Source organism: Engystomops pustulosus, chromosome 1 (genome assembly GCF_040894005.1).
Source record: "Engystomops pustulosus chromosome 1, aEngPut4.maternal, whole genome shotgun sequence".
Classification (NCBI taxonomy): domain Eukaryota; kingdom Metazoa; phylum Chordata; class Amphibia; order Anura; family Leptodactylidae; genus Engystomops; species Engystomops pustulosus.
In genome coordinates, this window is record NC_092411.1 from 40,812,430 (window position 1) to 40,839,448 (window position 27,019).

General features: G+C 42.2%; 1 protein-coding gene across 1 annotated transcript in view; it reads left to right on the forward strand.

Moving 5' to 3' along the window:
• The window catches only part of RASGRF2 (Ras protein specific guanine nucleotide releasing factor 2), a 161,107-nt gene that overhangs the window by 54,401 nt on the left and 79,687 nt on the right, over nt 1-27,019 (forward strand). The window contains exons 2-3 of the mRNA XM_072139140.1: nt 12,177-12,283; nt 14,899-15,046. Of these exons, the coding sequence (XP_071995241.1) occupies nt 12,177-12,283; nt 14,899-15,046 (255 nt within the window). The remainder of the gene's footprint in view (nt 1-12,176; nt 12,284-14,898; nt 15,047-27,019) is intronic.

Consider the following 27,019-nt stretch of genomic DNA (forward strand, 5'->3'; position numbering starts at 1 on the left):
ACAGCTGTTTTTTTTGTAATATAACTGTGTGTCCCCTGAGACGATCAGTCCCCAGCGGATCTGCTTTAAGGACATCTACCACCAGGATGAAGGATTGTAAACCAAGCGCATTGACATACTGGTGTGTGTCTCCTCTGGCAGGATCTGCTCTACTTTTAGCTTCTCTTAAAATGTATGCAAATTAGCCTGAGTGGCTCCAGGCTTCATTAACACCAATGGAGCCTGGAGCCTCTCAGACTCAGAATTTGCATAATTTTAAAAGCCTTTTAAAATAAAAAAAAAAACCCAGGGCTTAAGCTAAAAGAAGAGCAGTTCCTGCCAGAGGAGGCACACACCAGTATGTCAGTGTGGTTGGTTTATAATCCTTCATCTTGGTGGTAGATGTCCTTTAATGGGGACTTGTATCTAATAAAGGAATACAAAAAATAGAAGCACTCCAATTAGTGAAAATAAAGTGGTGTTTATTTCACCGCTTTCGTTTATTTTACGTTTCAGCTGTATCCCAGCATTTTTCAAACCAATAAAGGAATACAAATACCGTATATAACAGAAACCTGGCAAATAATAACTTAGGGTGGGTAAAGAACTAGTCAAATAATATTTGATTTATCAGTTTTCCCCATGTAGGTTCTATGGTTCTATCTCTTATTCTTGGTTGTTCCCAAAGTGGAGGGTGGATACTAACTCCTCTCTTGTCTCCCTTATACAAAACACAGAGGAGACAGTATTCCCCACATTCTGTTATGAGAGAATTGTTAGCAGAATCATACAGTACATGATTAACAGTGTAGAGTTGTACTCAGTAACTTCGCACTTCATACCCCCCCCCCCCCCCATAGACTTCATTTGACCTCTGTGACCCAAGTTTATTAGACATTTTAGTGAGCAAAAATAGAAAAATCATTTTTTATCTAATAACACATATTATAATGTTTTTTATATTTTCTTATATGCTAAATGTTTCCTTCCCATTTGAGTATTTGATAATCACTAAGGAGGAAGCGAATTTCCCAAAAATTCAATTCAAATGATTCCTCTTATTTTTTTTTCAAAACATTTGATTCAGAATCGGATCAGTTTCAGCTGGGAGCGCTTTCTGGCTTGGTCTGGAGCTTCACGAGGAAGTATCGCACAGGAACCCCCAGAATTTTCCTTGAGATTTTTTGAGAAAAATGGTCTGAGGCAATGTAATTTTTTTAGGAGCCCCCCCAATAACATACCAATTTTAACTTATTGGGAGGGTGATTAGGTTTCTAAGTCTGTTTTTACAAATTTTTTGATGCCACCTAAATAAGCTAAAGTGCGGTGCCTTAAAGCTGCCTTCAAGAAATGAAGGGAATAGTCCCAGTCGTCTTCTAAGTTTGTCCTTCCCGCCTCTTGCTTGTATGATTGATATCCCTCTGCCACTTTTGGTGCATTAAGCACCAGTAGAGAAACACATTTACTAAGGGCCGTGTTTTCTTAGCCATTTTGATTTAATGGTTAATTATCTTTTACTTTATTTGGCAGTGAAAAAGTAAAATTTCCTTCATGAGGTAAAAACTGTGTCTTAGTTTTCCTGCATTTTTTCCTGTCAGAGATATTATGAATGCAGCGAGCTGATTCGCTGCAGGTAAGGTCAGCTGTTATTGGTGAACAGCTGGGTCAATGGAATTAATGTTTCTAGGCAAAATATTGTCGGCGGGCAGCTGATTGGCACCTGCCTGCACTCACTTACAGATAAAAGGGGCTGCCCCTTGGGTCACGGTGCCAGTTTCCAAGAAGAAGAGGTGTTCAGCATCCGCCCAGCCCTCCCTTTCTAATGTTTTAATGTCACTTATGTATTGTCGCCATTGTTAGTGGGGGTTTTGTCTCCCAGCTTAGGCTAGGGAGACTAAGTATTATATTAATATGTTTTATTTATGATCATTTGATTTATTTTGTTATCAATATTAAGTATTATTATTGAATAAATGTTTATCTCCTTGGTTACCCCTTAATAAAGCATTGCAGCCTTTTTATCCCAAAATAGTTGTCTTTTGCTTTGTTTTATTGACTATTGGTTTTAGAGTTTATATATATATGTGTATTGCGTAAATGGGATTTGTGTTACCATGTATCAGCAATGCTGGGCTAGACCAGACCACAAATCCCATCGTAAAAAACCTTATTAGTGTGATTAGTTGCAAAGTTGCACTACAGGTCCCATCACAACCCAAGTGTTTGACTTTTTTCACACTTGGTAAGTATTATGCAGAGTGGGGGATACAACAGCAATTATCTACAGGCGGTCCCCTACTTAAGGACACCCGACTTACAGACAACCCATAGTTACAGACAGACCCCTCTGACCTCTGGTGAAGCTTTCTGAATGCTGTACTATAGTCCTAGGCTGCAATAATCAGCTGTAAAGTGTCTGTAGTGAAGCTTTATGGATAATCCTTGGTCCAATTACAGCAAAAAACGTTTAAACTTGAATTGTCACTGGGGCCAAATTTTTTTTGTCTGGATCTGCAATTATAAAATATACAGTTTCGACTTACATACAAATTCAACTTAAGGGCAAACCTCCGGACCCTATCTTGTACGTAACCCGGGGACTGCCTGTATGTTCACACACAAGAGCAACTGGTCATGAAGGAACTTGTAGTACGATCAGGGGCAAGTTTCTTTAATTTTTGTGTTCACAAGAAAGGAAGGTACGTCCTAAGGGTGATGCCACACATGGCATTTAATCTGTTTTTGGTTTGTTTTTAAGAAGTCTTTTGAAAACGCTTCTGTTTTTGACCAGTTTTAATTAAGATAATTGGTAAAACCTGTCAAAAAATGCATGCGTTTTTCAACGTTTTTTACGGACTGCTTAAAAACGGACCAAAAACAGGTTCAAAACGCCATGTGTGGCATCACCCTTATCTGCACACTGCTCCTGTGCCAGATTCTGAGCTGGGCCACTTCAGCTGGGCCACTTTTTAGGTGGTAATTTGTATGTGGCCTGTGATAAGGCAATTTGTTTAGGTAATGCAGGAACCAAATAATTGTAATTGTGTTTTCTTACCCTATAAAGGAGTAGTTTTGATTTTGATCACCCCTGTCATAACCCCTGTACTGTGTCTTCACTTGGGAGCTTGTTTCGTCTACTGTTATACTTATATTTTATATTAGTTATTATATTAAAATTATATCAATACTATAGATATGACTGCTATATGTCAAGCCGTGGAGTTTATATACTGTCACGCCACATCATCATGCCACTTTTTTGATTCACTAGAGAATTTTTGAATAGTTTGATAATATCCATACCTTTCTGTGTGCACAATTGTACTAAAAAAAATCCTCAATGTCCTATTTTGTGACCTTTGCACAGCTTGGGATGTATATAACAACTGCTGAGAAACATATTATCTATTTCTGTTGTGTTTTATGCTTGTTGATGTGCACAGCCTCCTGGACAGCAATTCACTGAAAACCAAGTCCCCCTGTGGCCTCCTTTTCCCCGGATAGTTACTTTCCTCTGCTAGAAATGTCATTGCACCTGGTGTCTGAATTACTAGAGATAAGCAGATTACAGCATTTGTGCAAATGTCAGGCTATGTCTGTAAGGATTTATTAGATTTTCAGTGACTGCCCATTTTCTTGGTGATTTACGAGATGCAGCTCTCGTACATGTCTTTTTATTGATAGGAAATAACTCACAATCTTTAGGCTCTGATCCTTTGTGCGACTTGGTTGTGTACTGTATAAGATTGCAAATAATTTAATGTAGACCCCCCCTAAACAGTGGAATGCAAATGAAATGGTAGAAGGGAACAGGGCTGTAGGATCAGACTACACAACGCCTGTTTGTAGTCTGTAACCATGATGACAAGTAGGTCTGCACAAGATCCAGACATACTTTGGGGGGATATTTATAATCACATGCAAAATTGCTTCATTTGTACTAGTTTAGACATAATGAATTCGTAAAGAGTTTTGATTGCAAAGGTATAAATTCATAATACACACATTTAAAGGTATACATTTATAATTGATAAAGATTATAGGGGCACTGTAATTAGATTTTACCAGATTAAATTACCCCCCCCCCTTTGGTAGGGAATGAAATGTCCTTTCTAGAATTCCCTCTTTTATGTGTCTTCTATTCCTTTTAGGTTTATACAAAAATCTCTTCCAAAGTATTGAGAAGATGAGCAGAGATGAGTCATAATTCCCTGAAATGAGTCTGCAGGGGAAGTGTCACTTTGGATATGCCCTTATCACCGGGTCTGTAGTATCTAGATACATGTTTTTGGTGTTATATTTCTAGAAACACGCTATAGGTGTTATATTAAGTCGAAATTTATAGGAATAACCACAAAATAAGTCAAAGGTGTGTTAGGGAAAGAATCAGGAACCGTTGTCTTGAGGTTTTGCTTTATCTACCTGTCGACTCGATTCTTCTTCAAAGCTCTCAGAGCTTTGGGACAGTGATCCAAAGCCTGACTTGGTGGCCAATCGTATCCTCGAGTGGAATATTCGCACCAGACCATGACTTTGTTGATAGTTGTCTAGCTATAATTATATTTCAGGAAGACTTTGAGTACCCATTATAAATGAATAAAATGATCCACACGTGTAACAAATGGGTCTAATTTCTTTTTGGATACATAGGGGGAGATTTATCATCAAGTTTCTGAGGTAAAACTGTTGTAGTTGCTCATGGAAACCAATCAGAGCTCAGCTTTCATTTCATAAACAGCTGTGGGGAAATGAAAGGTGAGCTCTGATTGGTTCCCACGGGCAACTAGGACAGTTCTGCTCTAAAAGACTTATGATAAATCCCCCCATAGTGGCTAGTCAAGGTTTTTCTTTTTCAGTGATACTCCATAAGATGTCTCACCTATGTGAAGCCCACTCTAGGTACATCCAGGAGAGTTCGATCAATAGTAAATTTCTTTTAATGATGTTCAGTCATCCAGATTTATCCTCTGCTGCAATATATCACAGATTCAGACTTAATAGCAACTTGTCCTGGAGAAATGACTTCTAGACAAGATGATACATTATAGATAAGCCGGCACTTCTTCTGAATCATGGCGTATGACTGCGATGGCTTCATTATGGATCTGGCTGCCTGCACCCAATACGTTGTGCTTGGTGAGATCAAGGCAGGACATCTAATACTCAAACATTTTGTAGATTGATTGCTTTATATTAAAATGTGATTGTGAATCATTTTTTGAGACACTTTGTCGAACCTAATAGTAAGATATCGTGCTCGCCCGTCTCCCGAGAATAGATGATGGATGGAGTGCATAGGCAATAGTGTTGTTCTCAGTGATACCCCATCATCGTTTGGTGCAAAACACTGTCTTAATCTATTGGAGAGGATTTGAACTGACATATCTGTAAAAGGGTGTTCATCCATCCAATGGATTTTTCTATAGAGACTTCATTATTTTGAGACATCTTTATATGTATATACAAGTGGTGAAGCTCTTTTTTGGAGCAATGGGAAAGAAAGACTTAGAATAAGCTATGTTTATCAAGACTTGCATTTCTTTTACTATAATTCAGTTCCTGTTTAAGAAATAAGAAATACCTTAAAGGAAATCTACCATTAAAATCAAGCATGATAAACCAGGGGCTCATACACCATGACTATGGTAATCTTCTTATATTTGTTATCCTTGGCTATCCTTCCATTTAAACTCAACTTTTATAATTATGCTAATTAGTTAGAAGGGCTCTGGGGGGCATGGCCTGAGCCCCTAGATGCCCTAGCTTCACAGGCTGCTACACTGACTCTCACTTCGCTCCCTAAGCACTTTCCCCTCCCTATGCATGATGTAATGTTATGGCAGCAGAGGAAGTTTCAGCAAACAACAGGGGGGGGGGGGAGGTAAAAAAAGAATCAGATTTTTTAAACTAGAAAAAGAGGGATAGTAAATTTTGCTTACTCTTTGAGGACATGTGCAGGTATGTGTGTCACAATATGTCTTTTGTGGTGAAACTACTTTAAGACCAGAGATATGTTAGTGAAGGACACATCTGTGATTCAGGGTTATTGGAAGGAATACTTTATTTCTTTGCCCCTTACATAAGGTATTTTATCACTGCATGGCACTGTCTCAGCTCAACTTCATTTTGTTAAAGGGGTTGACCAAACTTTAGTAACAAAGTAAGTGTAAGTATCCCTCATTGTGTCACACATATTATACTCGCCCTGTTAAAGTTCAGGTTTTGACGCCTGGAGCTGCGGGTCATGTGAAGTTATTACTGCACACATCCCCCAGCATACACAATCTCAGGTCACTGGTTAGAGGGGCGCGCCAGGAATCACCCGAGACTATAGATGACTCTAACACATTAACGTAGAACAAAGGGAACATAGAATATATTTTAAAAGGAACTGTGACTACCAAGATGATTTTTAACATCAGAATGAAGAAGCGTTGCAGAAATATTTGCTAGGGATTACTTTAGATTTCTGTTAAGATGATGCTTTGCTATGGATTCATTACTATTTGTCATTGGCAAAGTGCACAGCCCTAAAATAATGCAAGAAAACTGTCCTGCCATTCCTAGGCAGCGCTGGCAGCCACACTTTAATCTAAAACAAATGATCTCAGTCCATATCATTAGCTCCCTGCCAGCGGATTATTGTATGCACTGAGCTGGAAGCTTCAATTTGTAAAGAGATAGAGAGACTGGATGTAAACACTGGCAGCAGCTACTGGATAAATTATTCGGGAAAGTAAAACATCTCATTTTTAAAGGTCCACATCTAGTAGCCTCCTGAATTTGTCTTTTTATGAGTTATGTATTAAAGGGAATTTATAAGCAATATTTACCATGCAAAGCTACAGCCAGTGCTATGTACTGTGTAATCGTACCTTTGTTTTTGTTGTTAGTAGCAACTGGACTGTGGAAAATGTATTTATATTCCAGGATTAAAGGTGGATTCCGAGCACTTTGCTGCATTGGTGTGTGAGATTTCACCGCGCTCCTGCTCAGCTCTTCCCCCTGATGTAGCAGGTTTCCCCCTTTCACCGCGATGGAAAGGAGGATTGGTGACCCCTCCCCTCTCCACAGCGATGCAAGGCGCATTTACACCGTAACACGGGGAAAGATAGGACATGTCCTATCTTTTCCCCGTGTAAGGAGCGGTACAGCGCCGCACGTGTGCAGCACTTTATCACTCTGTGCGCCCATTGCTGGCCTATGGGGGGGGTGTATGCATGGCCACAAGCTTGCGGCAGTATATATTTCCCCCTACGGCCGTGTAAATATAGCCTAACAGTTACTGTCCATTAGTACAACACTGTCTATAGCTTTGCATGATTAAATATGCTGACAGACTCCCTTTTACATTGGATATATTTTCACGTTGCGCACTCTGTTATATTATCTAGAAGATGGCAAACATTTTCACACAAAAAAATCTGATACAGTACAATTCTTTTTTTTGACTGCGATAAAAATAACAAATACAAAGTAATGGTGCACTTAAATTTCCAAAAATGTGTTATTTTTTTTTTTGTTTCGTCCTGGTGTAAAGAGCTTATATCCATCTTTGTTGCATAGGACACAATGAAACAACAACTGCCTAGTTCCTTCATTTTGAAGGAGTTTTGGCCAGGTCACACAATCGCCGCTCACTCTGGATATAGAGGGAGGATGTTCTACAGACAGGTACCGGAATTCTGGCTGGAGTGATGGATCCCACTTTACTGCTTGCAGTGTTGTTTATATGCGGATCTTGCTTGTGATGCTGCCCGGCATCTTGCCCTTCTACACCCGCACACTACCCAGGCACAGCACCACTTCTCATCTTGCCCTTCTACACCCGCACACTACCCAGGCACAGCACCACTTCTCATCTTGCCCTTCTACTCCCGCACACGACCCAGGCACAGCACCACTCCTCATCTTGCCCTTCTACACCCGCACACTACCCAGGCACAGCACCACTTCTCATCTTGCCCTTCTACTCCCGCACACGACCCAGGCACAGCACCACTCCTCATCTTGCCCTTCTACACCCGCACACTACCCATGCACAGCACCACTTCTCATCTTGCCCTTCTACTCCCGCACACGACCCAGGCACAGCACCACTCCTCATCTTGCTCTTCTACACCCGCACACTACCCATGCACAGCACCACTTCTCGTCTTGCCCTTCTACACCCGCACACGACCCAGGCACAGCACCACTTCTCATCTTGCCCTTCTACACCCGCACACTACCCATGCACAGCACCACTTCTCGTCTTGCCCTTCTACACCCGCACACGACCCAGGCACAGCACCACTTCTCATCTTGCCCTTCTACTCCCGCACACGACCCAGGCACAGCACCACTCCTCATCTTGCCCTTCTACACCTGCACACTACCCAGGCACAGCACCACTTCTCGTCTTGCCCTTCTACACCCGCACACTACCCAGGCACAGCACCACTCCTCATCTTGCCCTTCTACACCTGCACACTACCCAGGCACAGCACCACTTCTCGTCTTGCCCTTCTACACCCGCACACTACCCAGGCACAGCATCACTCCTCATCTTGCCCTTCTACTCCCGCACACTACCCAGGCACAGCACCACTTCTCGTCTTGCCCTTCTACACCCGCACACTACCCAGGCACAGCAACACTCCTCATCTTGCCCTTCTACTCCCGCACACTAGCCAGGCACAGCACCACTCCTCACAGCTACTAATTCTGCCTATGAGATCCCCAGATTCCTGCTTGCTCTTCCTTATATAATTTTATTATATAAAAAATTACATCAAAAAATTAATTATTGGAACAAACAAAGCCTCTAGAGGGCCTAGACCACAAAATATTCTCATCAGGGACAAGTATAATTTGTTACTAATAGTTCACAATAGTAATATAAGCACATGCCCGAATGAAGAATAGGTTAAAAACTCATCCAACCATAGCATACATATGTAAACAACATAGATGTTATCAAAAACACTTAAATGCAAATGACAGAGCATGAATCCGGGACACAGACCACCAGCGCACCTCCCAACGCAAATTTCGGAGTGAACTCTTTGTCATGGGGGATGGCAATGTTGATGTCACGTAAGTATATAAAGAGCAGTTGTACCAATAAGAAGCTGCCATATGGGCATGGCTTATGGGCGCCAGGACAGGCCAGATCCGGAAAGCCTGGGGGGCTGGGTGTGGGGCCAAACAAAACGCATCAGAACCAATCAGCGCTCACATCATGATTACATGGGAATGCATCACTATGGCTATGAGTGAACATAAATAAAGCGGTACTATCATACATGTTTGAAGACAAATGGATAGTTACGGCAGAACTAAACAATCTGGATAGACATACATATATATTACAAAATGTAGTGTATTTATAGTGTAGTGTATAAAAATTTATTTTTATATGTGCAGTTTTGAATGTGCCGTGGTCACGGTGTGTATGAAAGGCTTTTAAGGATTTATTTATTTATTTTGGCATGTGCCATAAACCAATAAAAAATTGTTTATATTGCACTTTATATATTTGTTTGCACTTTCACTTACCCGCTAACAGGAGTTCACATAAAGTGCATTGTCCGACTATAGAGTAACGCAGTGGTCGGCGATATCGTGAATGTGTCACTTCCCACTTAGGTCTGACAGAGTCCACTGTCTTTTTAGTGGTGCATTTCAGTGCCTGAGGTTGCAAAACAATTTGAAAATCCCGTGCTCTATCAGAATCAGTCAGACTGTCCGACGGTACGTCCCCTAAATTGTGTCGAATGGAAGCCAGTGCAGCTGTGCTACAAATACTTAAATACCTGTGCAAGCCACTTTAAAATTTGAAGAACGGGCACAGTCCGAAAAAAGTGCGGCGCAAAGCCCTTAGTAAATGTGCCCCTAAGTGTTTTGTATCTCATGTCATGTTCACATAAGCTGTCATTTGGGGTATTTATATTATGGTTTCATTGCGCTCCATACTAAGTATTTGGTATTATATATGCATATAGTAAATCGTATAACCATAACTTGGAATCTTTATTACCGTAGTTACACTACATTTTGTAATATATATGTATGTTTATCCAGATTGTTTAGTTCTGCCGCATCTATCCATTTGATTTCAAACATGTATGATAGTACTGCTTTATTTATATTCACTCTTAGCTCTAGTGATGCATCCCCATGTGATCATTATGTGAGCGCTGGTTGGTTCTGATGCGCCTTGTTTGGCCGGTGACTTTCATCTTGTTCATCTTGGGCTTTCCAGATGTGGCCCATCCTGGCGCGCGTCAGCCATCAGGCAGCTTCTTATTGGTGGAACTGCTCTTTATATTCTCACCTGACATCAACATCAACCTGACATCCCCTTGACGAAGGAGTTCACTCCGAAATGTGCGCCGGGAGGTGCTCCGGTGGTGTGTGTCCTGGGTTCACGCTCTGTCATTTGCTTGCTTTTGATTGCCTCTAGATTTACCCTTGTTTGGGAGTTTACATATGTATGCTATAGTTGGATCAGTTTTTAACCCATTCTTCATTCGGGCATATGCTTACATTACTATTGTGAACTATTGTTTGATCATTAGTATATAAATTTATAAGGGTCCCCACCCAGATTTCCCTCGGTCTAGGCCCTCTGGAGGATTCTTTTGTTCCAATAAATAATTTTAATGATGTAACTTTTTATATGATTAAATAATAAAGATATATATGTTTTTATCATTCTAGTGGAATTTCCGTGTTTGTTTTATTTTTTGGCTTATGGTTTAATTGGGAGCATTTCATTTAATTCATTGGTAGCTACTTATAGCCCAAATCTTTATTACACATTTATTTTAGCAGATATAGAATTTTGGTTGGCCAATTTCCATTATGTGTCTACAGCAGGAAAAAGATTCTTCAGAATATTGACAGTTTGATCAGTTAAACTCAGGCAGTCAACTGTGTGTGCTCACTGGTATGTCCGAAAATCACGTCTGGGAAAATATGGGAAAACCATGCCTCTTTTAGCTACCTTGTAAGGCAGCTCCCATGACATCAAGCATGACCTACAAGAGGCCTTTTGACATGATGTGGGATTAAAGCCTAACCATTATATATATTCCAGAAGTTGGGTCTCTTCAGAAGAGCATAGGGAACTGGCTTGGCCATGTGAGAGGCTTGTGACTAGGGTCGGGAAGTAAAAGTTCTCTTACAGACTGCTTATTAAGGCCGTTGTGTGGGTGTGTGGAGTCTTACACCCATGGATGCTCCACTAGGTGGATTCTGTGAAAATATGCAAAGTTTTTCAGGATGGGATAAGGAAAACCACTCGTACTGAAGAGACCCAAACCGAAACAGCGCTGTCTACAGTCAGAAGTCTGTTCCTTCTAGAATTGATATACTGGTTTGGTTTTAATCCCGCATCATGTCATAAGGCCTCTTGTAGGTCATGCTTGAAGTAAATGGGAGCTGCCTTACAAGGTAGCTTAAAGAGGAGTGGTTTTTCTTATCCCATCCTGGAAAACTTTGCATATCTTCCCAGAATCCCCCCAATGGAGTATCAATGGCTATAAGCCTCTACACACCTACACGGCGGCCTTAATTGGCAGTCTCCATAAGGAGAACTTTTACCTCCCCACCTGAATACTGAGCAGCCAGAATTAAACTCTGCATGTTCAGTTGTGGCTTCTCAGCATTTGGGTTGGTCATTTTGGCCAGCACACACAGCTCGTGTGAAACCGGACTAGTGTCCTTCGTTCAGCAGCCCTAACTCGGACATGTTGCATGATGGGCTGCAACTAGGCATGGCTGTGATTGGCCAGGTGGATACCAGGTACTCAAACAACATGCAAAGTTTGGGTCTGCTCATCTCTATTTCTAATAGGTCAGTGTCCATTGCTGTTATCTTAATGGATCCATTAAAAAGTAGAGAATATCCTAATCAGGTTTTAAGGGATCATCCATAGACCAAATTGTACCTCAAATTCCCTGAATTTTTCTTGTTCCCAATTCTGTGTTTTTGCTGTATTGCAACGGTTGAATACCACACCAGAATCCGGGGCAAAAAATAAACATGCTGCAGAAATTTTTTCACGACCTTAAGGATGTGAATCAATAATTCCCCTCCATGATGTAATAAAGTCACATAAAGAGAATTTGCTCCATTGTACTGAAATTAGTCAACTCACAACCTACGTTAGTCTTTTATAATGTAATTGTTTTTTCTTTTACCTTCGCAGCATTATTTCACTGTGACCTTTGGCCATGAGGCTCAGAAGCCATTGGAGCTGCGATGTGAGGAGGAGGCTGACCGTGATGAATGGGTGGAGGCCATACACCAAGCAAGGTAAGTCAGCAGAATGGTGAAGCTGTAAATAATTTTTTTTTGTTCTCTTAAGGTCAATTCACATACATTCAGATTTTCTTTCACCATTTAAGAAATATGTTCCAAACCTTAAGTTTCTGTATGTCTAGGAATTTCCATGTTCCTAAAGATAAAAAAACAATTTTTTTAAAGGGTTTCTAAATATACGTTTGAACTAATTACAAGGATGTAGTTATTTTTCTTCTTTTATTTACATACAACTTAAAGGGAATTTATTGGATTTATTGGACCTGACTACACCATCACCTGTCAGACCCTACCTCCAACATTAATACCTAATTTTCCCCAAGATATAGTGGTGAGACCAGATTACAGCAGCAATAGCTCACTTCATGTACCACACAGAGAATGGAGCAGTCTGCTTTCTGTTTCATTCTGTGTTATCTCACAGGATCTGCGGAGGTGGGGCTATGGAGGTGCAGATCTGTGGGGGAGGGGTGTTAAATCCCCATTAATCTTATTTCTTTATCTCATTAAATTTTAGATTTACTGGTGGTAAAGTGTCACCACTCGCATGCTTGTTACCTTAGTGGATCTTGGGCACCTCTTTTGTTATATATTATCATTTTTTAAGCCTCTTTTTGTAAAAATATGTAAATTAACCTGAGGTGCACTGGGCGACTGCTTGTTACTCCCGCTTGCGCTACAGACGTGATTTCACCTGCCGGCTGTCTGCGGGGCTAGGAGGAGGAACAAGCAGTGAATATTGATTTTGGGGGCATAAATAGATGAGCCGCCAGAGCCCCCCCCCCCCCCCCATAGTGTAATGCAGCTGTTGCCAAGACAAACTAGAGAAGTTTTTAGCACCAGTGAACAACAGATGTTGGGTGGGACGCAGACATAGCAAAAAGAAGAAACTGGTTGGATTGCAGGAATTTTATTAAAATTTGATCTTTAGGCTGGAGAAAATATGGCTAAACACAATAATTAAGTGTAAACGTACAATACAGAAATCTCAGATTTTTAAAATCTGGAAATTTGAATGGGAATGCCTACTGCTACAGGACTACTAGATGTTGAGCAATATCTTCAGATCTTCTGTGACATGTCTTTTTGAGACGATTGATGTGAACATATACAGTACAGACCAAAACTTTGGACACCCCTTCTTTGTATTTTCATGACTATAAAAATTGAAGGTTCATACTGAAGGCATCAAAACTATGAATTACACATGTGCAATTATATACTTAACAAAAAAGTGTGAAACAACTGGAAATATGTTTTATATTCTAGGTCCTTTTGCTTTGATTACTGCTTTGCTTACTCTTGACTTCCCTTGATGAGCTTCAAGAGGTAGTCAGCAGAAAAGGTTTTCACATCACAGGGTGCCCTGTCAGGTTTAAGAAGTGGTATTTCTTGCCTTATAAATGGGGTTGGGACCATCAGTTGTGTTGTGCAGAAGTCAGGTGGATACACAGCTGATAGTCCTACTAATAGACTGTTAAAATGTGTATTATGGCTAGAAAAAAGCAGCTAAGTAAAGAAAAACGAGTGGCCATCATCACTTAATAAAGAAATAAAGGTCAGTCAGTCCCAAAAAATTGGGAAAACTTTGAAAGTGTCCCCAAGTGCAGTTGCAAAAACCATCAGGTGCTACAAAAAACTGGCTGACATGAGGACCACCCCAGGAAAGGAAGACCAAGAGCCACCTCTGCTGCTGAGGATAAGTTCATCCAAGACACATCTCTACAACAACTGGTAAGAGGAGACTGTGTGCAGCAGCCTTCATGGTAACACTGCTAAGGACAGGCAATAAGCAGAAGAGACTTGTTTGGGCTAAAGAACACAAGGAATGGACATTAGACCAGTGAAAATCTGTGGTTTGGTCTGGTGAGTCCAAATTTGAGATCTTTGGTTTCAATCACTGTGTCTTTGTGCCACGCAGAAAAGGTGAACAAATGGATTCTATATGTCTGGTTCCCACCGTGAAGCATGGAGGAGAAGGTGTGATGGTGCTTTGCTGGTGACGCTGTTGGGGATTTATTTAAAATTGAAGGTATACTGAACCAGCAGGGTTATCACAGCATTTTACATCAGCATGCTATCCCATCCAGTTTGCATTTAGTTTGACTTTATGGACTGTTAGGGCTATTTGACCATGAAGGAGAGTGATGGGGTGCTACGCCACATGACCTGGCGTCCACAGTCACCAGACCTAAACCTAATCGAGATGTTTTGGGGTGAGCTGGACCGCAGAGTGAAGGCAAAAGGGCCAACAAGTGCTAAACATCTCTGGGAACTCCTTCAAGACTGTTTGAAGAGCATTTCTGGTGACTACCTCTAGAAGCTCATGAAGAGAAAGCCAAGAGTCTGCAAAGCAGTAATCAAAGCAAGATAACCTAGAATGTAAGACATATTTTCAGTTGTTTCACACTTTTTTGTTAAGTCTATAATTCCACATCAGTAAACTCATAGTTTGGAGTGTGAATCTACAATTTTTATAGTCAGGAAAATACAGAAAACTCTTTAAATGATAAAGTGTGTCCAAAGTTTTGGTCTGTACTGTAGATGTAATAAATACAAGTGCATGGTATAATACATGCAATAGAATGTTTCTGCCTTCTGTTTTTCAGCTATTCAGACATTCTCATAGAGAGGGAGGTCTTGATGCAGAAGTACATTCACTTGGTCCAAATAGTAGAAACAGAAAAGATTGCAGCTAATCAACTGCGACAACAGCTTGAAGATCAAGACACTGAAATTGAAAGGCTGAAATCAGAGGTATTTGTCTGTGAAGAGCGCGTGTTTACTGAGTAGTTGTATACCCCTTCTTTTACAGAAGTGACATAATAAAATTCTTGTATAAAAGAAAAATGGGAAAATGCAAAGCATACCCTATAATATATATATACAAAAGCAAGGTATGCAAAACATATGCAGAACAGTAAATATCATAATTCCAGGAGGGGATAATATATATGTTTAACAATTAAACAGCTTGTCATCCAGAAATTGAGAACTTTCCTATAGAAGCCGTTGTTGAGGCGAGATGCTATACATAGAATTCATACCTTTTCATTATTTTATTTGCGTTTCTATGAAAGCTGGCGTATGTTTCTGGAAATGGGGGAACACAAACAGGGCAAGGTGCCGTTACTGAATATATAAACAATATATATATATTTAAAAGAAAAAAAAAAGTTAAAGGGGTTGTTCACTTTAAGCTCATTCCAAATAATAATTTATAATATTAATGTAATGAAAAGTTATACAATTTTATAATATACTTTCTGTATACGAATTCTTTAAAGTTTTCTTGATCTATGCTTGCTGTCTGCTTGCTGTTACGCAACAGAAAGTTTCATTTTTTTGCTTACTGTAGATGAATATTATGCGTAGAAGTGAACATCTCCCTCCTCACCCGATACAGTTCTGCACTTTCATTTTGTGGCTGAGAGAAGAGCGCACATTACCCCGTGTTCTCTATGCGTCCCTGTTTCATAACCTGAAAAATCAGAGTCTGGAATGGTTTGTTAAGTTTGTTTAGTTCATTAGATGTAGTTGCATAATTCTTATTCAATACATGTTTCACGCTTTGCGCCCAGCATCAATGTACATTATGATTCACCTTTGATTACTATTTGAACATGGAGTGGTTATGCACTGTTTTCATACTATTCCTTGTATAACTCTGTACATTCCATTGTTCAGTATGTCCAACTTGATTGTATCCATTTAAATAAACTGTTTAAAAAGGAAACAGAACATTAAATAGAACAGGATGATTGGGGACCTCCCAATAAACTGGGCTGGTGTTAGGGGGCGGCAAACTTGGCATTTGTCCAGGGCCCCCTGTCCTAAAGTGGCCCCCTACATGTGGACTTTTGTGGGCAGAGGATGTAGTGCTTTTCATATACCGCTTGGTTGTATGCCCAGGTGAAGATGCTTATCATCTATCTGTGTAGTTATCTCCTATAATTTGTCTATTTCCTATCTATATTTCTGTCTATCTAGCCATTTATCCATCTAGCTTTTTGTCTATTTATCTATGTATCTGCTATTTACCTATCCTTCTATCTATTATCTATTCATCAATCAATTAATCAATCAATCGATCTTCTATCTCTATTCTACATTCTACTGTATAAATTTTTTTTTTTTTTTTCTAAATTCTTTTATTGAAAAAATTCTAATAAACATGTACAATACCATTCCTCAAAAATACATATGTACAGACAAATAAGTACCATATAAGTTATACCATATTGCACATAGTACTAAAATGTGATCCAAACTTATAGAACCCATACCACCCCCCCTACCCTCCCCCCCCCTCCCACTCCCACCCCACCAGGAGGATGATGGGGAGACTCGAGACTAACCATCTAGGCCAAAGCTAATCGAAAGAAGGAGAAGAAAAAAAAAAAAAAAAAAAAAAAAAAAACCCTGTCTTATATACCCACACACCAAATCTTCTTCCATTTATTTATAAATCCACCTCTTTCTGCGGTAAGTTTCTCATAGCTTTTACATTTTTGTACCTCTGCCATAAATTCTCCGCAAGACGGGGTTACTACACTACCCCATTTCCTGGCGATAATCAGTCTAGCCAGGAACAGAAGTTTGTGGACTATCGGCCTTTTCCTAGACTCATCTCTCCCCAAGTCTATAAGACCTAGGAGCAGAACCCGAGCTGAAAAAGTAAGTCTCAAATTATAAGTACCATTTATAAAGTCCAGTATCTCACTCCAATAGTCCCTCAACTTCTGGCAACCGAAAGCTACATGAAGAAAGTCCGCATTCTCCAGGGGGCACCTCCGACATCTAGAATCGGCCCTAAGTTTCATTTTGAATAAACCCCTGGGCGTATAATATAACTGGTGAATAAAGTTAAATTGAACCATCTTATGATTCCAAGACTGAGAGGACAATCCGATACCTTTATAACACAATTTCCAGTGCTCTTCCGATATCTCCCCAACTTGCATGTGCCATTTATTTCTCGAGGGATGAACCACCCCTTTCGCAAACCCGTGCATAACATATTTATACATCTGTGAAGTCACCTTCTTCCTAAGACTAGTGCTAATCAAAAATTCTATTCCTACATCAGTGCATAAGGTAAGTCTATCTTTGCACCTCACCGCATTAAACGCGTGCTGCAGCTGCATGAATCGAAAAAAACTCGAATCCATCCCTGTGAAACGATTCCCAAACATCCTGTAATCACATAATTGAGACCCATCCAAAATCTGTGAAAAAAATCGAACCCCCTTCTTAAACCAGTGCTCACTATCTGGAATAGATTTAAATTCATCAAAGTGAAAATTCTCCCATATTGGGGTGAACCACAAAATACCCTTTATACCCTTTAACTTTTTATATGTTCCCCAACATCTATCCAATAACTTCGCCATATGAATATTCTTATAATTGTTAAATCTAAATTCCCCACTTTCTAGCAAAGAGAAGATGGAATCCCTACTTCCAACACTAAGCTCTATTAACCTACCATAGGCACTACAGTACTTTCTTATAACTAAAAAAGCAAGTTGGGAGGCCAAAAAATAACCAAAGAAATAGGGAACCCCGAGCCCCCCATCCTCCAGAGAACAATAGAGAGAGGGCAACCCGATCCGGGCCCGCCCTTTCCCCCAGATCAAATCTCTAACCAGGCCTTCAAGAATTCTGAACAGTTTCCCGGGGAGCCAAATTGGGGACACCGCTAGAGGGTAAAGGAGCTGTGGAAGAAGGATCATTTTGACGATAGCTACCCTATCAGCTCTAGAAAAGGGCATTTTTATCCACCCCGAGATATTCCTTCTTAACTTATTAATAAGCGGGGTTATGTTTAATTCCACAAACCTCCCAAAATCCCCGGAAACCCATATACCTAAGTATTTAAAGGACGCACCGCTTTCTAACCGGGAAATAGGGAGGTCTTCCACTCTTCCTACTCCATCCAACGGTAGGAGGACTGATTTGCCCCAATTGATCTTTAATCCTGAAAAGAATCCGAACCCATCCACCAATTTAATGGCCTCCTTTATAGAGTCATCTGAACTCTGGATCGTCAACAAAATGTCGTCCGCATAAAGCGAAATGTTGTCCCTCTCTCCCCCACACCCCCAGCCCTTGATATGGTTGGACTCCCGAATCAAAATAGCCAACGGCTCAATAAATAGGGCAAAGAGGAGGGGGGAGAGGGGGCATCCCTGCCTAGTCCCTCTATATAGTTGAAAAGGTTCAGAAAGCAAACCATTAACACACATCCTCGCTATGGGGGAGTGATACATGATCTTAACCCACCTAGCGAAGTCCCCTCCTAACCCAAGTCTGTCCATCACCTTCCATAGATAAGGCCACTCCACCCTGTCAAACGCTTTAACAGCGTCTAAGGACAGGATGGAGCGGTCCCCCCTACTTCCCAATTGCATATCCGAGAACAGCCTATGGAGGTTATGTCCCGTACTCCTCGACGGGATAAACCCGTTTTGATCCGGGTGAACAATGACGGAAATTACCTTTTTTAATCTGGAGGAAAGAATTTTTGCCAAAATTTTTATATCGAAATTCAATAGAGAAATTGGTCTATAAGAGCCCATCTCAGTTCCATCTTTATCCTTCTTAAGGATCAATACTATGGCAGCCTCCGTCATTGATCCCCGTATCGCCCCCTCTACATATGCTGCTGTGAACACCGATTCTAATATTGGAGACAGAACATTTTGATACTTTCTATAGAAGGCGGCGGGTAAACCGTCCAGTCCGGGTGCTGAGTCTGATGTTGAAGTCCTAATGGCCTCCAAAATCTCTTCTACCCCTATAGGTTCATTCAGAGGAAGCCTCTCTTCCTCTGACAAACTAGGGATAGGGATCGATTCCAGAAAGCCATTTAACTGACTATCCATATACCTTGCTTCAGATGCGTAGAGCGCCTCATAAAAGAGCCTAAAGCTCTCCAGTATTACTCTCTGATCTTGGACCAGTTTCCCAGTGTGGTCCAAGATGGCATGAACCCCTTGGTTGCTCTCTTTTTTTTTGAGAAAATTAGCCAAAAGTTTACCCGGTTTACCCCCCTCCGCGTAATTTCTATATCCCCTAAAGAAAGCTCTATGTTGGGATTTCTCTGTCATGAAGGTGGTATAAGCCAGTTGGGACTCTAGAAACTTATCTCTATCTGCTTCCGTAGAGGTAGCAGCCCAGGTTTTCTGATTAAGATCTAATTCTTTTTTAAGTTTAAGCTCCATCTGTCTAAATTCCTTTTTCTTCCAGTTAATCTCTGAAAAGAAGATACCCCGCAGATAAGCTTTCAATGAATCCCACACCCTCCATGGTTCCCCGCTCCCCGAGTTACGAGACCAGAACTCTTGAATCAGTCTATTGATCTTCTCCTCATTATTCAGGATTGCAAGCCAATGAGGATTAAGTCTAAAGAAGCTTCCTCTTTCCAAACATGTTCCCTTCTGTAGCCTCAATGTGAGGGATATCCCACCATGGTCAGAGACCGCTATAGACTCATACCTCATTCTCGCGATGAAACCAAGGAAGGCATCATTAGCCAAGCATAAGTCAATCCTGGAGAGAGATGAATGAGTCCGACTAAAACAAGAGAATGCGGGTTTATCCAAATATTTAGTGCGCCAGACATCCTTCAGTGACCAACTCTCACAGAAAGTTCTTAAGCTTGAGGACCCCCTATCCCTATGCCCGGCAGGATTGCTCAGGCTACGTCTGTCCAGATCTCCATCGAGGACTGCGTTAAAGTCCCCTAGGACCAGGACCGGATTGTCCTCTCTATCTCTAGTAAACTGGATTAACTCATTTAGAACTTCCATTGAAAAGGGGGGCGGAATATATATAAAAGCCAGAACACACAGGATTTTATATAAAGAACAAAATAAGAAGATGAACCTCCCCTTTTTATCTGTCTTAACCGCTAAAATTTTAATATCCACCCTATTATGAATAAGAACGGATACTCCCCTGGAGAATGCAGACCCACAAGAATGAAAGACAAAAGATGCCCACCTTCTATCTAACCAGGCCGTAGTGTCGGGAGTAAGGTGTGTCTCTATTAAACAAACAATACCGGGCAAATGACGGGCCACTATATCATTTACAATACATCGCTTACGGCGATCATTCAGGCCCCTGACATTCCACACATAAATCTGAGTGGACATAGATCAAAGAAGAAAACAAAAAAAAAAAAAAAAGAAAAGAAAAAGTTTTTTTTTTCCCCCCAGCTGGCTCGATATGTCTCTCTGTCCCCCCATCCCCCCCATCCCACCCACTCTCACCTCCCCCCTCGCCCCCTGCCTTCTGACCTGCCACTAAGAGCAGGACTCAAAAAACCTCCTAACTTCCATTCCAGCCCCCTCCCTCCTCTCCGCCCAAACTGCCCAAAGTGACACATGATACAATTTTATTACAAAGTCTCCGCCAAGGTAAACCATCATTCTTGTAAACCATCATTCTTAAAAGCCCTTTGATTCCAGCCAATTGGAGGCTTCAACAGAGCTATCAAAAAAGACAGTGTGATCGTTATACACCACCCTCAGCTTAGCTGGATACAGTAATGAGAACTTCATCCCTGCCTCCTTCAGGCGCATTTTAACATCCTTAAACTTCACTCTCTTCTGCTGTGTTGCTAGTGAAAAATCAGGAAAAATTGAGACCCTGACCCCATTATAAGTCAGGTCTTGTTTGGAACGTGAAAACCTTATAATCCTATCCCGGTCCTGAGAACATAAAATTTTAGCTAGGATGACCCTAGCGGGGGCACCTGGTATCGGAGGTTTGCCAGGGACCCGGTGGGCCCTCTCAATCATAAATAGAGAGGAAAGCTCATCGGGGCCCATTATTTCTTTGAGCCACACTTGAACCCATTCCGTTAGGGAATTTTCCCCAACCTCCTCGGGGAGACCAATTATGCGGATATTGGAGCGCCTTGAGCGGTCCTCCAAATCCGTCAACTTCTCCCTCAGGAGAGTCTGTATTTTCCCCAAACCCCCAACTTCCTTCTTCAGACTTTTAGTTTCCCCCTCCAGGGTCCTAACTTGACTCGCTACATTAGAGACCTTGTCCCGAATCTTAACCACTTCCTCCTTCACTAGTCCTATTTCGGTTGATAGGGCCGAGACCTGTTTGTCCAACCCCTCCACCGTTATCCCTGTCTTCTGTACAGTTGTCAAGATTTCCACCCAGATTGGGTTAGTAGCATCTTCTGTTGTCTCTATTACACCCTCCGGGGTAGTTTTAGCAGGGCCTTCACTCTGGAGGGGGGGAGAGGGGGTATTACCACTTTTTGCATTTTGACGAGTTTTTGTGATTGGAGAGTTCCATATTTTTTCCAGTTTTCCAGACGAGTCTGATTTCCCACCACTCCGATCCTTCCCCTCCTTCGGGGACCCTCCACTCCCTCCCCCAGATTTTCTCCCTGTAGATTTTGGGGGCATTTTCTTTTTTATTTTTTTTATTTTTTTTCTTTTTCCTTCCCCCCTCCCTTCTCCTTTCTTCTCTTTCCTCCCTTTCTCTCCCTTTCTGCTTTCCCCTTTCCTTCCCCTTCCCCTTTTCCTTTCCCCCCTCCTCCCTTTTTGTCCCTTTTCTTACTCTCTGTTACCGGCCCTCGGAGTTAAACCAAGTTATATATACACACTTATCAACAGAATTAATTTACAACACTTCAATTCAAATACAGAGAAGCAAAGAGAGCAATATTATGAACTGCCGTGGGGGGGGGGGGTGATACCCAAAAACGCCACCTGGGGGGCCTATAGGAGCCCTGCAGATGGAGCATCCGGGGATGAATTAGGTGGGATAGACGGGGAAGGCAGCCAGCAAGATGTTATCAGAGTCCACTCCAACAAAGAGTGAAATAGTCCAGAGCGGGGAAAAAGTCAAGTAGCCCCCAGGGCTGAGCCCCTTATTTTATCCCTTTTTTTTTTTTTTTTCTTCCTCTTTTTTCTCTATCTTTCCTCTCCTTTCCACCTTCCTCCTTTCTCCTTCTTCACCGCAGAAAGGACACAGTTCGTTAGTAAGTGTATTTAGTAGGGAGAAGGCACTGACCAAGATTTTTCGGACGGAAAGCATTAATTAACAGCACAGTCAGAATAGTAAAATTTTAGTAGACAACAACCAGAAAGGAGTAGCAGTTATCCATCATTAGAGAGGGCGCAAGCCAACGACCCGGGTTTTTCGGGCAAGTAGCATTAATTAGCAACACAGTCAGATTAGTAGAGTTTTAGTAGCCAACAAGCAAGAGGGGCCTTTCTCCTTCTTCACCGCAGAAAGAACACAGTTCGTTAGTAAGTGTAATTAATAGGGAGAAGGCACTGACCAGAATTTTTCGGGCGGAAAGCGTTAATTAACAGCACAATCAGAATAGTAAAATTTTAGTGGACAACAACCAAAAGGAGGAGCAGTTATCTATCATTAGAGAGGGCACAAGCCAGCGACCAGGATTTTTCGGGCAAGTAGCATTAATTAGCAGCACAGTCAGATTAGTAGAGTTTTAGTAGCCAACAAGTAAGAGGGGTAGCAGTTATCTATCATTAGAGAGAGCAGCATAGGGGACCTCCACACAATAGGCCCCAAAGGGACCACAACTCTTGCGACACGAAGGTATCTCACCACCAGCTGTTCAGACGACCCTTAATTCTCCATTGGCTCTCCGGATCCATACCATGATTCCAGGCACGAGACGTCGTGTAGACCGCCAAGATAGCAGCGGCGGGCCCTCGACTAAACGGCCGCCTCTGGTCTGCCCGACAGGTCGATATTTCGGACCACTCCAGCTCTCACCTGGTGAATCCGCCTTGGGGAAAGGCCCTCTGCTCCTGCTACACCTGGTACGCCCAGCTCTCACCTGGAGTATCCAACATGGAGTGGGGTCCTCGGCTCCTGCCCCACCTGGAGTGCTCAATCTCCGCTCCCTGTCAGCCGGCTTCCGCTCCAGCTCTCACCTGGAGCTGGGACTATTCTCTCTCTGGGCGCCGGACCAGAGAAACCATCACGGTGCAGCGTCACCCCGAACTGCCCGGACCCACTAGGAGCCGACACCAGGCTAGGGCAGCGTCTTGGCGGGGGAAGCGGTGGAAGCAGCCTCCGTTACCTCGGCGGCATCAGCAGGGCGGCTCGCGGTCAGAGCCGAGGAGAGGGGGCGGATCCGGACGTGCGTGCACGCGTCACGTCATGCCGATCCGGAAGTCCAATCATTCTACTGTATAAATTTGATTCAGTTCAAAGAAGCTTTATTGGCAGGACCAAATACAAGTTAGCATTGCCAAGGCATTTGGCAAGGATTGTGGGAAATAATTTGGGGTACAGGTTCATGGTGAACAGGAAGAAGGGGGACATGGGGTTTGCGGGTTTTATTATAGTCCATGGTATCATATATGTCACTGATTTATCACAAATCTCTCAGTCTATGGCAAACAGTGACATTCTATGCCAGTTTGGTCTCCTCTTCCCCCAGCAGGGCGGAGATCTGCTCTCCCTGGGCATGTACGTCTGTCTGTGCCGCCCGGACTCCATGGCTGGGTTGGGGCGCTCAGTCTGCAGAGGCTTAGGTTTTGACAGTCTCTGGGGTCTGGTAGTTTCTCCACATACGGAACTAGTCTGTAGTCTCTCTGTAGATTCTGGTAGATGGTCAACTTCTGGGATGTCTCTATGGTGGTCCTCCAGTCACTGATCCTTCTGGGACTTGTTTATCAGCGCCAGGATTTTGACTTTGGTCAGCTTTGATTGGTTCATGTTTGTGTCTGGCTGGGTTTGGCCAACCAGGTAGCCAGGGACCCCCTGCTGCTGCCAGGCTTTATGGTAGTTGGGCCAGGAATGATAGTGCCCTCTTCTGGACTATTATGTAAAGGGAATCTGCCCAGTTCTCCTCTACAGCCGCTGTTTGAGGTGCTCCAATGGACTTGGAGAAGTTATTTGCAGAACTCCAGGTGAAATACCAGGTGAAATATTTTGGTTGGCCTGGAGTCCCATCTTGAACAGGCTGAGTATTTGTGTGGGACCCAGACCTCACTGCCATACAAAAGGATAGGGAATATGATGCTGTCAAACTTTTTTGTCCAGACACCGGAGGTTTAAGTCTGTACAAATGACTCCTGATTGCATGGTAGGTTCCCGCTAGGCAGATTTCCAGGCCCAGGTAGGTGTAGTTGTCACTTTCAGAGGGCAGCTGTTCAGCTTGAAGGAGGGAAGCCCGGCCACTCTTGCTTTTCTCCTCTTAAACACCATGATATTGTTTTTTGTTGATGGGTTGATGGGCAGTGCCCAGGTGGCACTAAATTTCTTCTGAATTTCCAGGTTGTCCTGCATAATACTTTCAGTAGGTGACAATATTGGCAGGTCATCTGCATATAGTAGAAATTTCACCTCTGTGCCATGTAGGGACTGCAGCCAGCTCATTGATTTAGATGTTGAAGAGCGTTGGACTTGGGCTGCAGCACTGTTTGACCCTGGTCTCTGCTGGAAAGAGGCCTTTCTCCTTCCCTTTACCTTCACGGTGCAGGTGTTCTCGATGTAGGATTTCTTGATGACATCATAGTTTTTCCCACGTATTCCACTCTCCAGCAGTTTCAGGAAGAGACCAGGGTCGAAGGCCTTTTTAAAGTCCATAAAACAGGCATATATCCTTCCCCGCTTTGCCCTGTGGACGTGGTTCTGGATGAGGCTGTGCAGGGTATAGAGGGGATCAGTGGTGCGATGGTTTGTCATGAACCCTGCTTGGCTCTTGCTGAGGATATTGTGCTGGGTGAGGAAGCTGGAGATCCTCTTGTTCAGGACACTATTGAACAGCTTTCCCAGCTTTCTCACACAGATTCCTCGGTAGTTTGAGAGGTTGTTTATGGCTGTTATGAGGCCTTGGTTCCAGGTCTGTGGAAAGAAGCCGGCACTTAGCACAGCATTAAACAGTTTGGCTACTGAGGACTTTATCTTATCATCTCTGGTAGGATGCCATCGAAGTCGCCGGCTTTTTTACATCTTATGTAGGAGATGCTCTCTGTTATTCTTTATTCCTATTATTAAAGTTAATATTTTCACCTATGAAGTTCCGGTTATTTCCATATATTAACACACACTAGTATCAGTCACCCCGCACAGAATGGGGTCGGAGGCCATTACAGAATGTCGCCTCAGACGCGGTTCGATGGCTTTTTGTCTCGGGAATATGCATTGATCGGGACAGCAGGATTATTCGGCCGTGCATTGTTTTGCAGCAGCCGTTCAGGATCGGACTCCTCAAGATTTGTGAGTTTTCTATGTTGTAACAAAGAATGTATTGTTATTGTAAGTGCGGGAAATGAAAGCGTTCTGAAATTCCTGCTGTTTAAGGATAATTTGGTCGACGCAATAAAGACTGTTTGTACTTTGATTAATTTCTTTAATCTGTACAGTGGTTGGCTCTGATTTACCACTTTGTCTTAAGGCCAAATGAAAATCTCCAGAAACTTTCCACTGAAAATCCTTTTTGTATTATTCTCCATTTGGGAAATTGATACTAGTTTTTTTATTAACGGTAATATTATACAAACAACCATTTACATTCTGGAGTAACAAACTCGCCCAACACATTACATTTATAGAAGTTACAGAACAGACAGTTACATTGCACTGGAGATTTTCGGATATTATTGTGTTGGGTGAGTGCAGCAGAGAAAACATACGGCTCAAACACTATGATACTCATGAGACCAAAATGGATGACCAGATATTCACAGTAAAATTGCCATGGCAATCCCTACGGAAGGCGTTTCTGTATTATAAATAAACTTACACACATTTATGCCATGAAGTCGTAATTGGAAATCCCAATGAGGGTATTGAATATGTTACACAACAGACACTGGTGACTACTAATGGACTTTTAATAGGGTCTGTTGGCTTTTGTTTGCGTTGCTAGGGAGAGCCTGCAACACAGGTGTGAATAGAGCTTTATTCCTTCACAGCTCTGAAAGTCAGGAGGAGATATTAAGGGAAGGACATAGTTAAGCCCCTTCTACACTGGCGTTTTTCACGCGCGAGTTCTGCGTGTGCATTTGACGCGCAGAACTTGCATTGCACTCTGTCCCATTGTATTCAATGGCTCTTTTTTCATTAGCGTTGTTTTTGACGCGCGTGCTTGCGTTCGTTTGCACGCGCGTCAAAATCGTTTTTTCACGCCCCATTCAAGTCTGTGGGGACGTATCAAAAACGCATTGCACTCGCTAACATTGCGAGTGCAATGCGTTTTAAACGTAAGGGTTGCTAGGTGACCAGAATAACAGTATTTCCCCTGCTCGCGAACGATCATTTAATTAAAAAAACACAATGAAGAACAGTGAAGAATAGAATAAAAACAGTGAACACAGTGAACACAGGATCATTTAAGAGAAAAACACAGTGCAGAACACAGTGCAGAATAGATTACAGATGTTCGGCACATCTGCTTACTTGTCGGGAGATACGCGCGGAACGGTGCGCCCAAAATAGCATGTGAAGAACAATATATATGTGTGAAGAACACATTGCAGATGTATTTAAACATCTGCAATTTGTTCTTCACACACATATATATTGTTCTTCACATGCTATTTTGGGCGCACCGTTCCGCGCGTATCTCCCGACAAGTAAGCAGATGTGCCGAACATCTGTAATCTATTTGATACAAGCCAAAAGTTTGATACATGTACCCTATTGTCTGAGACTGAAACCAAAGTAGTAACTCACATACATGATGATGTATGACCTACACCAATAGCA